General features: G+C 30.9%; 1 protein-coding gene across 4 annotated transcripts; it reads right to left on the reverse strand.

Annotated features, from left to right (window-relative positions):
* Positions 1–369: 369 nt before the first annotated feature.
* LOC129318685 (probable tetraacyldisaccharide 4'-kinase, mitochondrial) lies at positions 370–7357 on the reverse strand. Of its 4 annotated transcripts, none has more exons than XM_054963585.1 (8): positions 7162–7357; positions 6909–7032; positions 3254–3475; positions 2844–2993; positions 2524–2733; positions 1547–1606; positions 990–1070; positions 370–750 (listed from the first exon to the last, which is right to left on the reverse strand). In XM_054963585.1, the coding sequence occupies exons 1-8, from the start codon at positions 7326–7328 to the stop codon at positions 589–591; spliced, it is 1176 nt and encodes a 391-aa protein (XP_054819560.1). In that variant the 5' UTR covers positions 7329–7357; the 3' UTR covers positions 370–588. The 4 variants fall into 4 exon arrangements, 3 of the variants coding, with proteins under 3 accessions (XP_054819560.1, XP_054819559.1, XP_054819561.1); XM_054963584.1 differs by having other exon boundaries at positions 7156–7357; XM_054963586.1 differs by lacking the exon at positions 1547–1606 and having other exon boundaries at positions 7156–7357.
* Positions 7358–14517: the final 7160 nt, after the last annotated feature.

Genomic DNA, 14517 nt, shown 5'->3' on the forward strand with positions numbered 1-14517 from the left:
ATTTTTACTTCCAACACTTTCTAATTATTGATCTTGTAAATTGTGAGCAGAGATCTTTATAAAGGTAAAAATGATAACTTAGGATGATTTTTTTGACAAATTTAATATTACAGCAAACTTTTTTTAATGTACATGAAAAATTTTTAAACATTTTATAAATAAAATTGGAGAGAGTATACATAGCAACATAAGCCCCTCAAACACGCACAAGTCAAGTTTTAATGTACTCAATTTATTACCTTGAACACACGCCAATTCAACCATCTTAACTCGCATTTCTTTCCCACCCAGATGATTTGATTGGGTTGCACTGGACCAAAATACCCGCTCTCTCTCTCTCTCTCTCTCTAGATCGAGAAAGGTCAGATCTTTAAAACGTAATCAAGATTTTAAATATGTCAAAATCTTACAAGATCGCGATGAGACTGCAATCCAGATAAAAACTCTTTCTTCGAACCTAAACCATCTTGATAGACACAACAGATAAATAACTAATCTAAAAACTTAATTGCAATACTAAGAGGGCATACAAATCTGAATATTTTGAGCATTTGCTTGTAAGGGTATGTTTAAAATAAGGAGAACTAGCTAGTTCGCAGCAAGAAATTTGAACTTCAGCTGATCCCTCAGAAACCTCTTAAAGCTTTCCTCTGAGCTGTTGCAGCAAGGCACCACCTTTAATTTAGAACACAGAACAAAAACTTTGAATGGATATAATTGCTTAAGGATCTCTCGGTCCCTATCGTAATCCTGGCAACAAGAGGATGAGTTCAGGTATCAGCATAAGCATGCATTGTGTGTGTGAGTCAGATGGGTGAATTTAGAAGGGGATTGATAGGAGTTACTAGTCAAGGTGAGATTAAAAAAAAAAAAAAAATCTTTGGGAGGGTTATCCACAATTGGACCCAAAAATACTCGAATTTGACTTGGTCAAATAGCCATATAAAAAAAAAAGGTGTGCTCGAGTGCAAGGGAATAGTTTTAGCCACCTTTTCGGTCACTACAACAATTGGCTTCAAGCCAAACTTGCTCTCTAGTTCTCTAATCCTGGCTCTGATCATCTCAATATCCTGCATTAATCCAACATATGAAATTAACATCTCGGTCTTAAATGCAAAGACATGAGGGAAAAAGAAAACACATGAAATTCTCAAAGTAGGCAGCTTAATTCTAGTGTAGTTTTCTCTGCATTATTTATTTAATGCATGACATGAATTTACAACGGAAAAGCCTTAAAGTTCTCTCACTATGACGTTTGAACCATCTTTTTAAGAGAGTTAATGCATTGCTAGGTTGAGGAAAAGGGGGCGGGGGGTATTCACATGTCATAGTTTTATCAAATAATTTAAACATCGATAACTCCATCTGCATTTTGTCCTTCAATGATATCCAAGAAATAACATGATAAGTAGGCTTTAAGCTTAATATCTGTATCAAGCTTCTTTAGTGTTTTGCCCCCTTCTTATTGTTCGTTTTTCTTCCTGGTTCAAAAATGCAGAGACGTGTCAAAACAATCATTGTCAAACACCAAACCAGGAAATTACACCTCAGCATCAAATATATGATGATCGCTAAAATCAACTCGATCAACATAGACAGCTCCCATCTGCATCAAGTTATATGCAATTTAGAGTGAAAAATACTCATGGATGTAAAGTAAAGTCAAACATCCACATAGAAGTGCTAGAACATAATAAATATCAAACATGATGACTTAATTCAGTTTCTTTGGTCGTCAGCGATACCAAGAAAAGCATTAGCATGTGTATACACATCCTAAATTAGTAAAAGCGTGATTGAGTATTATTTAAAAAAAAATAGCGTATACATGATCACCATTTGGAAATTGGATCAGGAAAGAAAAACGTAGTCATTTTCATTATGATCTATGCTACATTTCTTGCATTTTTTTATTTTTTTAATTTTTTGGGGAATAAACGTGCTTTAAGCATTATGGGTCAGCTTGATCTGCAGTATAAATTTCTTTATTTTAAGGAAGACGATAGCTCAATGGATTAGACAGATTAACGTAATAAGATAGCCCAAACTTAACAAGAAGACTTATCCATTTAAACTATTTTTATGGTTATAGTAATGTATGTCTCTTTCGTGTCTTGTCCGTGAGTTAATATTTTGCAGTGTTTCAATGTAGAATATTGAAAAATTTCACACATTACATGTTATGTGAGTGTTTGGGGGGTTTTCAGATCACAGTTTCCCAGCACCTCAAGAAGCAACTTTCATGCAAACTAATCCAATTGAAATAAAATGAGGGAGTTAGTTAGATGAGTTAAAGGGTACTTAGAAGGGTTACGTTGTTAATAAGTAGGCTATAAATAAATGGTCATTGATAGTTGTAGTTAGACTCTGAATAAATAAAATTTGTCCAGTTCTCTCTAGTATCTCTCATCTTCTACCTATTTATCTATCTTTCGCTCTATTTTCTCTCATATCTTCTATTTCCTATTCTACCTTCTACTTCAAATCCTTCCTACACATCACAAACAAATTAAGGAAGAATACCTTTTGGACCTGCTTCACAAAAGAATCTGCAGAACCGATGGCAGAAACACATAATACATGAGCATCATGTAGAGCCCTCAAAGATATTTTAGAGTTGATAATTCTCACGTCAAATAAGTAAGATGGATCCATTCTTGTAAAGAACACAGGAACAGACTCTTTAACTTTTCGAACAATTGACTTGATATCATCAAGAGTATCTTCAGAAACCTGTGAATCTCCCAAAGTATTAGCTTCATCACATCGTAATTTTATATCTGGAAAATGTGCGGAATTAAAAATTACATCAACAGCATTGGAGAAAAAATATGATAACATACTAAGTCAGCATGATGTACAACAACTACATCTGCTCGTCGAAGTGCAGTCAAAGGTTCCCTTAATGGTCCAAGTGGCATTAGTTGAAGGTTACCCCAAAGAGTTAATCCATTAACCATCACAATCTCCAAATCTCGCTGCAAGCTCCAATGCTGCCTTGCATATAAATTATACAATTCAAAGACAACAGCAGGTCAATGTAAAAATATTTTTTTCATCGTAAATGTCTTTTGGCAATTACCACCAAAAATTTAAATCTCAAGCAATCAAAGTGCAGCAGACAAAACTGAGAATGAACATAACTTAAGGAGCATAACTTAGCCGGGACATCAGATGTTTAAATAAACAATATAGAAGAAAATATGTAACAGTAGATCAAGGAAAGAGGAGAGGGCAAGGAGAATCGCATTACCTGCATTGCATCATCAAGAACTACAACTCCAACTTTTTTGGAATCAGGATAACTTTCCTTCTTCCTATCAAGGCAAAGTTCTTCATGCCATGAACTAATATAGCCGTATTTTTGGATGAATTGACTTGCAACAGCTACTCGATTTGCACCAACACCAAATTGAATTGCTGTCCCAAATAAACGTCTTCGAAGCATGTTGACTTCATCCCCACCTCCATATCCCTGCCAGGCAAATGAAAAATGTGGATCACTGAGCATGCCTATTTCAATTTTCACACAAGCTGCCTTCAGAACTAAACAATCTATCCCGGTCAAAATGAGCCAAATAAAATACACAGTGGTTTCTCATGGAAGTATCCTATTATTTATTATTTGAAAATTTTGGATATGATCAATAATTGAGATAAAAAAGAAACAGACGTTATTTTAGTAGTAATGCAGCGACAGGTCATTAGAAAATCCTACTGAAAAATGAAAGGAGTTGTATCATGTTAAAATGATAAAGCTCAATTGCATAATATAATACACTTAAGTTGGAAAAAAAAATACACTTAAGACATCATAAATATATAAGCAAGGTTGTTATACCATTTCTGACTCACCATATGCAGTAGCCAATAAGACTACAGTTCAGACACAAAATAATCTAAGCCCCTACGCTAAGCCTTTTATTGCCTTGTATTCTCTGAATTAAGCTAAGAACCTAGCCAAAAAAAATATTTGATAAGCCTAGACATCAAGTTCATTTTCAAACAATCTTTGGAGCACTTTGTCAGTTCAAAGTCACATTACTAGAAATTATTGTTGCCAAACGTCACTCTATCAGGATTGATTGTGGAAACATATGGACAAACTTACAACTAATTTTCAACCCCCTGCTTTTGACTTCAACACATAGTATATCTCTCACCTTAAACTCTTGACAAAATTGTAATCAGTAAACTATCTAATTTCATGTATTTGTGCAGTTGAAATATTGGAATGTTAACCTATGGCGGGAGCAGCATCAACAGATTCAATCTTGATGTAGAGCTCCAAGACCTATTACAATAAGCTCCTTGCATGTTTCTCACTAAGCCATAACTGAGTTTACAACAGTGGTTATTTGGTAACAGCACAAAATTGACATTCTGAGCCACTAGATATAACTGAGCTACAACCAGGGGTTTTTTGAGATCCTTCATTCGCCTTGGCAATCCTCACCCTTTCAGCTTTCTCCCATTTTTCAGAAGCCGCATAGATATTGGACATAAGCACATTGTAAGAATTATTGCCAGAAAGAGAGTCCAAACTTTGTGCCCTAATAATATCCTTCATTATTTGTTCAGCCATTTCCAAAGCTGAATGAATCTGGCATGCACCAAGCATTGCCCCCAGAACTGTGTCATTGGGTTTCATTGGCATTTTTTGAATTAACTCATAAGCCTCCTTTAATCTCCCTGCCCGCCCCAAGAGGTCAACTACGCATCCATAATGCTTGATGCTTATTTCCAATCCACATTTCAGCATTTTGGATATTACTTCTAACGCTTCATTGACAAAGCCCCCATGAGCACAAGCTGTGAGTACAGTAAGAAAGGTGATGCCATCAGGCCTTACATTTGAATTCTCCATTCTGCCCAAAAACTCAAGAACCTCGAGACATTTTCCATTGATAGCAAAGCCAGATATCATTGCATTCCAGCAGAAGATATTCCTTTCATTAAACTCTTCAAAGACCAATCTTGCATTGATCAAGTCCCCACATTTTGCATACATGTCAATTAATCCACTCAGAACAAACTGATTCGTCTTCATTGCTCTCTTTCTTATCATATGGTGGATTTTCTTACCAGCATTTAGAAGCCCTAGCTGGGAACAAGCAGATAAAATACTAACAATAGTAAACTCATCAGGTTGAAACCCTTCGTCTTGCATATCATCAAATGCTTTCAGTGCTTCCTCACCAAATCCATTCTGGACGTACCCAGAAATCATGGAATTCCAAATCTCCAAATTCCGTACTGGAACCTGCCGAAAAATGGCCTCAGCCTCTTTGACATTGCCTATCCTCGAGTACCCACAAATCATACATGACCAGACAAAGAAATTCCTCTCAGGCATCTGCCCAAAGATCTCTCTGGCAGCTTCCATATTCCCTTGTCTAGCATACCCATCAGCCATCACAGTCCATGTCCCCACATTTTTAACTCAGGTGGACCATTATCAAACAATTGCCGAGCAGTGGCAATATCCCCACTCCTTGCAAACCCATCAATCATTTGATTCCAAGTTACTTCTGTTCGTCCTGGCATCTTGTCAAATAGAATTAAAGCAGAGTTTGTGTCCCCATTCTTTAGGTATCCATTAATCATGGCATTCCAAGTGACAACATTTTTCTCAGGCATAGATTCAAACACTTGAAAGGAATCAAGAACAGCACCACACTTGGCATAAATACTGATTAATGTGGTTCCAATCATTACATCACTGTCTGAACCAGCCTTAATGGACTCTGCATGCAAAGCCTTCCCATAATCAAAGAACGAAAGAGAAGCACAAGCTTTGAGTAACAAAGGGATCGCACCAAAAAGGTATACTCCTTCATGGCGAATTTGTTTATACACGACTAGAGCCTCTTTCCATGATCCTTGGTAAATGTAATTATTAATTAAAGAAGACCAATTTGGTACATACGGGAAGCTTCTGCTGGTGCAAAATTGAAATGTTTGATTGACACTTGCAGGATGTGGGAGCCAAAATCTTTGAAGGTTTCGAGGTAGAGGTGATACTTTTGATTGAAAATATCTAGTAAACGGATGTAGGAGCAAAGAACGTTGAAGGTTTAGATGTAGAGGAAGCACTTTTGATTGATAAAATCTAGCAAAAGGCTGTATGTATTGCTCAAGACTATGTATTCTAGCTATTCTCTTTTCCATGGCCCCTTCTAATCTAGAGGGGGCGACTGGAGATGAAGAGACAGCAGGTGAGGAGGATGAGTTCGAAGTCATAATTGAAGGTGCTGAAGAAGCGCTCCATCATTGAGTTTTTTGAAGTTGAGAAGCAACTGCAGACTGAAACCATTTGAGATTCTGGCGCTTAGTTAGGATGCAGATGAGATGTCTGTTATGGTTACTAAGTTCTAATAGTGGTCTCACAGCTCAAATGTGCCGGGATCCAATCAGTTGAGAGAAATTATATTATGTAACAGCCGCACCAGTTTATTTCAAGAATCATACCAAACCAGCTGAATGACCTGGTTAGCCCATAACATGATACAAACTTTTCAAGTTAACGATTAAATTTCGAGAAATGAAGCCAAATTACTAAATCGCATGACTGTGTTTGGGAAGAAAAACTGCAAGCAACTTGCATTATTATAGTAGTAAATAATAATAGGCAATAGATAAACAGGTTTTATATTCAGACGAAAGTTGAAACAAGCCAGTCACATAGTATGGTCCCACTCATGAACAGTTCAGTATTAAAAAAATCAGAAAATTTATGAAAGTAGCATGTCTTTGAAAACGGAAGGTGGGCAGGTGGATTTTGAATACAAAACTTTGAAAGTTCTCTCAAGTAAAACATCAAACTGACCAGCTAAATGTCATAAAAAAATTGGCCAGAGAGGCCGCACATCCAAGAAATTGGAAAACGGTGGAACAAATGAAAATACCCTTGAAAGAATCAGAGGCGAAATTCCACAATCAGCTAACCAGAGTGCGATGAACTCAACCATCGGTGTCTTCCCATTGCCTCCCCATGTCAAATTCCCGACACTAATAACAGGAACGGGCAACCTTCCAGATTGAATAAGCATAATAATCAACATTAATTTTCCTACTGACTTTCTTAACGACCAAAAAAAGCATTGGAGGGGAGAAGAAAGAGAGAAAACAATGAGATAGAGAAAAAGGGATCACCGGTGCCTTTGAAAGAAGCCAACTTCGTAGAGAAAGTAGCGAAGAGAGAGAACGAGCTTGTAGAGAGAAGAGGCCGCATAAAGAAAAGGGACGAGAGAGCGTTGACGAGGAGGAAGCTTAGCGAGACTCTGAGCGTAGGCGATCTCAGTAGCAAGTCTTCTCAGTTTCTCCATGAAGGCATCTGAGGCACCATCTTCCCCAATCCCCACGACGACGAGAATGAGTTTTGAGGCGCGCCAAATGTTTATTTGGGGGAAAAAAAAAACAAATATTCTAGTTTTGGCGTTCATTCGTTCCTGTTTTTTTCCCCCTCTTCCATGGGGAAAAAAATAAATCAATTATCGATTTCATTATATCAAACATAATAATGGATTTTTTTTTACAAGTGTCCAAATATCCATAAGTAATGCTCGGATAAAAATAACATGTCATTCAGAAATAACAACAACTAGTTGAAATACTAGAAAATTAAATTTATAACATATATTATTTTATTTAACATTATATTATAATTTGTCTCAAGAAAAAAATTAATCTTTGACAATTGACAACCCACTTTATTTTAATATTGACAAGTTATATTTAAATATTAAAAAATAATTATTTAAATATTAACAATCTATTCAAAATTAATAATTCAGAAATATTTTAAAAACAAAACTTTATATATATATATATATATATTTTTTTTTGTACTTTTGGTTCAATGATTTTCTATGGTTTGAGGAACCAAGATTATTATGACATGGGTTCAAACGCCTTGCTCCTTTATTTACTTGCTATTTAAATACAAGCCCAATGTCCTACAGTAAAATTTTAAATTATGCGGAGCTTGATTTAAAAGGATCACATCTTTAAAATCCATAAAATCTATTTCAATATATATATATATATATATATATACACATATGTAATTTGTAAATTTTTTATTGGAGGTATATCTTCTAAAGATGTATCTGCAAGCTGCCAGTTCCTAAGGTCAAAGAACAGGAGAAAAAAATGTATTGTTAAATAAATATTAAATAAGCCTCACCCCAAATTACATAATATTAGGCAATAAAGTAAATCGATCCTTAAATTATATCTCTAAGAATGTTAGGAATTTTAAACTCATTTTTTATATAATATATCTTTCAATTTTTAAAAATAGTGTAATATAATTTCTACCAATAATAAAAATTAACTAAAAAATGACAAAACTATCTAATTTTTTTATCCTTTTCTATAATTTTTGGTCTTTTTATAATTTTTATATATTTTTTATTATTTTTATGTCAAATAACATTTAAAATTAATTTTTATTAATGATAAAAGTTAAATTATATTATTTTCAAAATAATATCAAAAAATAAGTTTAAAATCTCAATATTTTTAGATTTATAGTTTAGAATCAATTCGCTCTCTTATCTTATATAGTTATAATTTAGAAATTTATAAATATCATAATCTATCCTCCATACTCCAGAGTCCCTCTTTTTTCCATATAAATATGGTGGCTAGGGTGACAATGCATGTATTTGGATAGAAGAGAAAATTAATTTTTCAGCCCACAATTAATTTTTTTAAAAAAATTATCCAGATATCACAAAAAAAAAATCGATTAAAGAAGCAAATGCACGTTTTCACGTAAGCTCCTTCCATCGCTTTTTGCCAAAAATTTGTAAAAAATGTCAAAAAAAATTATAAAAACGGGCCCAAAAAATTACAAAAAAAACACATAATTTAATAAAAATAAAATTAAACTCTCTTCTTTTTTCTTTTTTTAAATAAAATTTAAACTTTGTATCTTCAAATAATTAATATTTGATATTTAAAAATTAAATTATATAGTAATTTATATAATTAAAAATTAATTTTGATTAAATTATTTAAATATTTTTATTTTATTAAAATTAATTTTAAAAAAACAATATCCAAATAAATTATGTTATAATATAATTAATTATAATTAAAATTTATCACTTAATTAATTATTTTTATAATTTATTATACCCACTGAAATTTAAATTTAAATGGACACAATATCTTTTGGATCAAACGAACCCCAAATCAATACGCTCCTCCTTTGTCCTCCCACAAATCGCTCTTTCACTTTCTTTATTCGGTGCCTGTTGTGTTCAACTTTCCTTGTCAGCAAAAGATACAAACATTATTACTCATTAATATATATATAGAGAGAGAGAGAGAGAGAGGTGTAAAGACCTAATGCCGAACGAAAGGCAACAAACAATGCACATGTGACGTGTGAAGTAAGCACCGCACTTGTCTCCAAATAACAGGAGATCCCACCACCTGGTGCCCCCCTCCTTTTTTTATCTCTTCTTGATCTTTCCACATGCTTGTTAATTATAACCTTTTCTTCTTCTTTTTATAATTTAAGTATCTTTCTCTTAATCAGCCACCAAATGACACTATCAATATATTATTATTATTTATTATATACATTAAAAAAGTGACTTTGCTAAGCACAGTTAATGTCTTAATGAGACTGATGTGTTAAATTTGATGCCTCCACATAAACTTCTTTTCATTAGAAATCGAGAAGAGGGCTGTATTTGGAACGAAGTGATTAATGCTCCACAGACTCTTATAAGGCCACTTGTATAAAGGATCGAATATATTTTTTTTAGAAGATGTTAATGAATTTGGTTTTTTAAAAGGGAAAATACAAGTGTTAGTTTTTATAGTTTTAATTTATTTTGATATAGATCCCTTTTTTTTTTGTTGTTGCGTTAGGCCGGTCTCTTAACTTTTGATAAAATGACACTTGCAATATTAAATATGCTCTAACTAAAAATACTAATCTATTATTAGTGAAATTATGATTCATCATATTAATAGGACCGTTCAGCCTTGTTATGTTTCATATTTTAGGTTTTAATGTGTTAAAACATGACTTCATCTTAATACAAATATTAACGACATTAGTCACATATTAATATATTTAATATTGCTAGTATCATCTTATCATTTTTTAAATATAATAAAAAATAATAAGAAACTCGAAACAATGAAAAAAAAAATTATAAAGACTAATAATTATATTATAAATCAACTTTAAATCATAAATCAAATTTAAACCAGAGCCTTCAACTTACCTTTGTCTCCATCCCCCTCCAACCAAACGGATAACATGCCCCGTGACCTGAAATATTATGCGATGCCACAAATTCTCAACCCTTGTTGACGTCATCATTTACATTTTTAAGAAATATTTGCCTCGTTGAAAATCATATTAAATGCGTTTGACTATTGAGATTGTCACAAATTATTTTTTTTAACCCTTTTACACAAATTACACACTTTTTCCAAATATTTATTTCTTTTTTATCTGCAACTTCGAAAATTCGCTTCTAACCACCATAGCAATTCCTTGTTTTTAATATAAAAAATATTCAGAAGATAAATTGTTTAGTTTCTCACTCTTCACTCAATTATAATTAAATCACTGAACTTTAATCCAATATAACCTAATATTTATAATTTGATTCAATTATAACTTTGGTTGGTATAACCCAATTCTTAATTTTAATTGTTTAAAATATTAATTATTAGAGGTGTCCACATTTAATATTCAATCATATAATGAATAAGATATTTTAAATAGAAGGATGTATATAAGTAATAAAAAAATTAATCATTAAACCTCAATAAATAACTTTACTATTTATAATTTTTTTAAAATATATGAATTAATATTTTAAATAATTAAAATTATAAAGTTTGAGTTGTGTCAAGTTAAAATTTAGGGATTAACTTATAATAAGACAATAATTATAAAAATTAAATGATTAATTTTATTTAAAAAAAATTTGTAGATGACATTAATTGACTAATTGTACTACCATTGCGTGAGTCAGTGTGTACACAAGAGTGGGGTCAAGTTCCAATTAGTAAATGAGAATTGACACATAATCGATGGCCTCGTTTTTGACATGCCGTGTGCCACAAAAATGGGAGTCGCTTTCTACATCCTCTATTTATTTTCTTCATCCCCGTAAAGAAAGTATCAGCCTTCATTAAAATTTCCTCCCTCTATTTTTTTTTTCTTCATTAAGTCAAACGTATCAAATTTAATATCTCTATTATCCAAATAAATATTTTATATTTCCATGATGTTTTTGTTTAATTTTCTATTTTTCCTATTAACTATGGTGTTCTCCAAAATTTTCACAATCCCAATTTGCAAGGGCCAAAACTCAAATTTGGAATCTAATAATGATAATGAAGTTCCAAATTTCTAAATTTGCATTTTCAATAGATAATTATAACTTATTTTTAAGAAAAAATTGTCAGACCTAATTGTTACTCTTTCGATAGAAAATCAAATTAATTAATTATTTAATCTATGCTAACCTTTACCAACTTTGCTTATCTTTCTTGTCCATTTTTTATTTAAGTCATTTGACAAGGAAAACATAAAAATGATGTACAAGTTAAACCCAAAAATATCAATTTTTTTTTATTCCTTGTCCTTCCTCTTAAACACAGTTATGAACTTCTACAAAGAAGTTTTCACAACGCGCAAACTATTAGTATAAGCAAACACAGTTCAAAGGGAGAGGGCTCTCTTCATTTTTCTCTATTTCTTCCATCCTCACCATTCAAATTATTTTATTAAATAATTTTTTTAAATGATAAAATTAATAAATAGTGGGGATGGGAGAAATGAAAAGAAATTGAGGAAAAAAAAAGTAGAAAGACCCCTCTTCCCAATTCAATAATTATTGTGGTCAATTAGTACAACAGTTTTAAATACTTAATTTTGTATACTTAATATATTTTATCCAAACAAATTAATATAAATAGATTTTAATGTGTTGGTAATATTAATAATAAAGGTTTGGTATACAATAAATAATTCATAAAAAATACGCGTGTCATTGTTTAATTGATAATAAATACTTTTAATATATAAGTCTAAGTATATAATTTTTTATTTTAAATTAATTTCCTAACTGTTTTTCTATAACAATCCTGAGAGTAATTTAAACGTATTTTTTATATGAAAATGATCTTCAATATGTATTGATGAGTAGTACGTATGGAGAGGAGAGAATAATGAGAACTTGCAAACTTGTATTCGTTGGAATTTTTAATGAACAACAGATTTTTAATTAGGCCTTGATAAGAATTTTTAAGTCAATAAACAAAGGATACATCTGCAGCTGTCTTCCAGTAATTTTCTTGGCATCCTTAATGAATACTTTGAAATTCACATGAGGCGTAGAATCTTTTTTTTTTTTTTTTTGACCAGGTGAGACGTAGAATCTAATCCCTTGAACTTTTGGTTGTGTACATACAACGAAGCGGGTTCAAGATTTCTCCATTTCATTTTCTCTTGAAAGCCCACCACATAGTGAATCACACACACACAAATGTATATAAACGCTTCCTTGCCTCATAAAGTACGTATGATAACGAAAACCCCTGGGATGGGTTGGGACTAACCAATCGAATCCCATTCTCATAAATGCGCACCGAATTTTTACATATAATATATATATTAGTTTTATCCATAAATTACTTTTAACATATGTTATTATAATTTAAAAAAATTTAAAACTCAATAAATTTATTTAAAAATTTAATAAATTTTTAACTTTACTCCTAGTAAATATACATACTTTAATAAAATATGTGCTCTGTCCAATATTTAATGAAAGATAAAAAAATTATGATAAAAATTTAATAACGTGACTTATAAATAAAAATAAATATCAATATGCACTTTAAACCTTGAACTATAATATTAGGTGTGATTTAAATTTTAAATTTTTAAAAGATACATTTTGAACTCTAAATAATTAAAGTTTGACAATTCCGCTTTACCGTTAAATTTCGACAAATGTCAATCAAATTTGGCCTTAATATTTGATTTTTTTCAAATTTCACTCTCTCTTTTTTCCCACCCTAATTTGGTAAAAATTACATATTAGGCCTTAATTTTACAAACGTTTATCTAAACTTAACGGTAGGAATAAATTTTCTCTAACTTTAGTTGCTTAAATTTCCTAATGCACCTTTTAAAAATTTAGGATTTAAATCACTCTTAAACTTATAGTTCAAGGTTTAAGTTACATATTAACCCCAAAGATAAAAAAAAAATCTCTTTCTAACATATAAATAAAACTAGAGGGAATACTCCCTTTTATTTTCTGTTTTTAATTACAAGTCATTTTTAACTATTTTGTTGAAATCAAGAGAGGTTGTTAAATCATTAAATTTGTATCAAGATTATAAAATATTTCAACTTTACTTATATTATAGGGGAAATGAAATATAGCACTTGAGGGGTCATATAGAAATATTAAATTAACAAGATTATTTTATAAATAATTTATTAGGCATAAAATTAGAAAATTTTAATTAATAATATTTTATATAACTTATATTAAGGACCAATAAATTCAAAAGAAGAAAGTATCAGCATTAAAAAACTCCCTCCACCACAGGACCCCATGCAATGCACAATCAAACTTTTATTTGGTATACAAATATTCCATTTGATCTCTCTTAACATGTACAAAACTTACCAATGTTTATTTTATACTCGTATGCTCTTATTAAAGGTAATTTGTTCAAGATATCATTGAACATTAAATGCAGACATATCTCATAATGGGTTTTTATATTTTGATTTTTCACACCATGAAGAACTAATTTATTCTTTTACTCTCAACCTCCCTTGGAGTTTATTAGCCCTTGATATCATAAAACGGATAGTTGGATTTGAATATGATAAGTGGCACAAATCTGCTTACTCAATGAATATTTTAATTATGACCATTAGAGTCTATTGATGTTTAGAATTTATCAAGATGCATATGTTTTCTTTCAAAAATTCAGAACGATTTTTATGATCATAATACCTTTTATGTATATTGTCCACTTCAAAAATTCAGAATAGTCAATAGCTTGATTTGCAATTTGATTTGGTTGGTGATATTTAGTACTTTATTTATTACAAAATGTAAGACATCTTTAACCAAATCTCACTCCTAATAAAATAGTTATTTACTTTCAAACTAACATTATTTTTTTATATTTACCCCTATTATATACCTTATAATAAATATAAAGTTATTCGTCAATAAAAACACTTAAAAAAATAATAATTATATCTTAAAAGACTAAAATATCTTACATTTTAAAATGGAGGGAGTAATTTTTTTTAGTATCATATGAATTAGAGGGAGTATATTTTAGGAAAAATAACTATTAGGTTTTAAAAATTGAATTAATAACAATTTGGTCATTGACAATTTTTTTTTAAAAAATAATTTGATAATGATGATTTAGACAAACAAATTCAGAAGTTTTAAACACAAATAAAATATTTAAGTTTTAAAAAACCTGTAT

Source organism: Prosopis cineraria, unplaced genomic scaffold, assembly GCF_029017545.1.
Source record: "Prosopis cineraria cultivar Desert tree isolate PC_DT_omini unplaced genomic scaffold, ASM2901754v1 PC8, whole genome shotgun sequence".
Lineage (NCBI taxonomy): Eukaryota > Viridiplantae > Streptophyta > Magnoliopsida > Fabales > Fabaceae > Prosopis > Prosopis cineraria.

What these genes read in the sequence shown, in the direction of transcription:
- LOC129318685 (XM_054963584.1), bottom strand. Translation starts at nt 7,328, where the DNA reads ATGGAGAAACTGAGAAGACTTGCTACTGAGATCGCCTACGCTCAGAGT. An exon ending in GGCTTCTTTCAAAGGCACCG is followed by an intron (nt 7,033 to 7,155) that starts GTGATCCCTTTT and finishes TCAATCTGGAAG; the next exon opens with GTTGCCCGTTCCTGTTATTA. An exon ending in TTGTGAAGCAGGTCCAAAAG is followed by an intron (nt 1,607 to 2,523) that starts GTATTCTTCCTT and finishes AACTTGATGCAG; the next exon opens with ATGGGAGCTGTCTATGTTGA.